A 3,321-nucleotide genomic window follows, 5' to 3' on the forward strand; every position below is an offset into this window, starting at 1 on the left:
TTCACTGCACTACGCACCGTAGCCTGAAAAAGCCTAACTTACCCCGCGACGTAAAATCCATAAATTAATTATTCGCCTAGCGCCCATACAAAGACGTGGGAAAACGCACCTATAATCTTTCAAAAATCCGGTTGGTATAAAAAAAAATTCTAAAAAATATGAAAAATTACGATAATATAGGCGATCAAGGTGTCTTTTTCGAGCTCTTGACATGATGGATCTCAACGTCATGATTGCGCATGTCACAGGGAAACCAAAAAGTTCGAAAGTTCAACGGTCATGTCAGGGTTCGTTTTCATTTTTGTAAACAACAAAGATGGCGCTGACGAAGTTGATAGCCACGTTTTTTTTTTCAGCCACAAAAAAAATTAATTTTACGTGGAAATATGAGGATATAATAACCAAAACTTGTACAGTATGTATATTGAATATATATTTATATTATAGGAAAGTGTCAGATTTGTTACTTTTTGAAAAAAAGTGTATTTTTAGACAATTTTATTCATCAGTGTTGACGGCGGCGCCTTCCCGTTCAAGGGTATCATATTACAAAAATAACATCATATTTCATATTTTTAATTACTCTAATCATTCAAGTTAATTAAAAAAGCACCAAGAAACATTTTTTTATAAAATTTTTTGATATTTTCCCGAATATTTAATGAAAATACATGCACACATTACTGCACATACGTTTTTTTTTAATTATTGTTAATTAATTGATTAATTACTGACGATAATTAGAGAGCGCTTAAAGCGCTTATGGGACTGAACGGGTTTTAAGTAATGTGCAACAATCTGATATGTTGATTCTGTATTGGAATGAAAACAAATAAGTGTGTGTATTGTAAGTGTTCGATTAATTGTAATGAGATAAACTCGAACATGGACATATCAAATATTAATACAACCATGGCGATATTTTCCCCTTCCTTAAATAGTTCAATAAACTCTCCCTGTGAAATGTACGTTCTAAAATACGAATGAAAAAGCTAACCATATTAAGTGGCTTAAAAGGCACTCAATGCGTTTCATACTGACACGGAAAAGGCCCTATACGGCGAGAGTACCATGTCACCTGCTGCCAACTAGGCGCGCGCAACGATCGTGTTTAATGACAATCTGTCATTCCAAAAGAAAAACAAACAACAAACTAAAAACTAAAGCGTTTTTTTCAGAACGTTCTCTGCCTCATCGCAGGATCAGGCATTAGTTTAAAACACTGGAATTAGGGCCTATTCTCAGATTGCCACTTAATCCTATTACTGATAGAACAGAATGGAAGTTGATACAATCTTAGTGGTAACTTCCAATAACACACACGTGTCACACATTTTTTAAGTTATTTTAGAACAGCTACTGAGACTACGAAAGCCCCTCTTACGAAGGTTCCGATTATCATTAGTATACGATATTTACTAGGCCATTAGAGTTAGGGGGAGGGTAAAAACGTTAATTTACCTATTCCTAGAATGTTCATTCTTTAAATTAAAAATTCGCCTCCTCAAATTTAAAACGCAGCATTTGGAAATTCCCGTCTCCCCAGGGGAACTGACGGCTCACAGCCCTCCCCCGCTAGCCGAATCAAATGATGAAATAGGTTAAAAATGCACTACTTAGCCGGTAGTGGGCCTGTAATAAATAGTTTACACAACGTTTTCGTGATGATTATTTTATTTTTATTCAAATTTACTGAGGTTGACCCAAAACAGTGGTTGCTATCGACCATGGGGCTATCACATAAAAACATTAGGTTCATAAAATACACGATCACAATAGCTAAAAAATCAAATAGAAAACTATACAATTTGATAAGCTAATATTAAAAATAAATGTTTAGAGATGGTGCACTAACTCTAACCTTAAGAATATATACTTTATATTAAAAGACAGAACAATTTGGCCTATTATTTAGTCATTGGCAATCTCTTTTCTTGAAAATGTCCACCTGTCTGTGCTACAGTTAGACCCGGAGGCAGTAGATATCAATCTAAAGCCAATTTTGGTTATCTCTCTGAACAACTTCAATCGATTTACATGTATTCTATCCCCGACGTAGCATGACAATTCGAATTTATATCCAGAGTATTCTGCCATAGAGTATCCACGAGACTTAGACCGTAAGCGATGTTCTTTTCCTGTACTTTCCAACTTAAAATCAATAGCAGTTGCTAACGATTGCTCGATTAGTTTTGGTTTGCAAAAAATGCGCAGTGTTTTATCAATACCTAACGGATTATATTCCACCTCCAAAAATTCGTAGGCTGTAGCACTCTGTCTGGTTTCGTTGATAATCTGAATGAGTTCTTGTATTTGATAGTAGTCTGCCTCAGCCGATAGAATATCCCACTCTTGAAAACCGTCTGGGAGGATAAGCTTTGATTGACGGAGAAAGTTTAGAATGTGTCGAAATGTTGGACCGTCTCTGTCAATGATGTAGCGATTGCCATCATCTACGTTTGTTGGCAACCGATCACTGAACATTGATCCTAACATTGAATCCGGATAACGTGTTAACGTAGAGCGACTTGTTGTATAGATGCAACCTCCAACATTCAAATTCACTATCTCGCCCGCCACAACAGGAAAAGCCATAAGTAAGCAGGTCTACTTTACTGCTAACACTTGGAATTACTTAGGCCTACTCCAAAGAAGTACCAGACGTGATCAGTTATATGAAGCAGCGAAAAATTTGAAAAAGTGAATTGTCAATGGCTTCTACCTTTGACAACTTCCAATGTAACATGCCTATTTCCAGCAGTTGGGAAAATCCCACTATAATGGGTTTTTTTACGCTATAGTATAGTCACGCTGTACTAAATTAATGAATATTATAGTCCAGTCAAAAAGCACCTTAACCATGGTATAAGCTCCTACCTCAAACTGTAGGTACTATATATAGTGGAAAGAACATATCTTGATGTTGCGTCGTGCAAAACCTGGGATTTAACGAGAAAATTCGACTTTTGTAAGCAGTTTCTACCCGCTTGTCACCGCCGATTGTTCACCTCGAGAAGTGACGTCATGAGGTTCGAATCACGATACGCCGTTCGCGTATCTACAACATCTATTAACTAATTGATAAGTTCGCCAATAATGTAACTATATTACAATGCATTTTTATACACTATAATTATTTACGTCCTAAGATAAAGTTTAACCAGAAAAATCTTCTAATAATCAAAAGGAAACTCATAAATTGATGTGAACTTGAAAAATAGTGAAATTGGCTTTCCATATAAAGTTTTGGAGAAGCTTATACCAAAGATCTTATAAACACAAGATAGCGTTCTCCGCGATTTACGCGTGCAAATTCTGTAA

At 35.9% G+C, this 3,321-nt stretch overlaps 1 protein-coding gene across 1 annotated transcript; it reads right to left on the minus strand.

The window, feature by feature from the left end:
* Positions 1-1,911: 1,911 nt before the first annotated feature.
* Positions 1,912-2,732, minus strand: LOC117106551 (BTB/POZ domain-containing protein KCTD6-like). Its single transcript, XM_033247931.1, has one exon. It carries the CDS (start codon positions 2,593-2,595, stop codon positions 1,912-1,914), a length of 684 nt encoding a protein of 227 aa, XP_033103822.1. The 5' UTR covers positions 2,596-2,732.
* Between the last annotated feature and the right edge of the window lie 589 nt (positions 2,733-3,321).

This window comes from Anneissia japonica, unplaced genomic scaffold (genome assembly GCF_011630105.1).
Source record: "Anneissia japonica isolate Jap-2015-1 unplaced genomic scaffold, ASM1163010v1 scaffold10162_len3333_cov110, whole genome shotgun sequence".
Classification (NCBI taxonomy): domain Eukaryota; kingdom Metazoa; phylum Echinodermata; class Crinoidea; order Comatulida; family Comatulidae; genus Anneissia; species Anneissia japonica.

What these genes read in the sequence shown, in the direction of transcription:
- LOC117106551 (XM_033247931.1), bottom strand. Translation starts at nt 2,595, where the DNA reads ATGGCTTTTCCTGTTGTGGCGGGCGAGATAGTGAATTTGAATGTTGGA.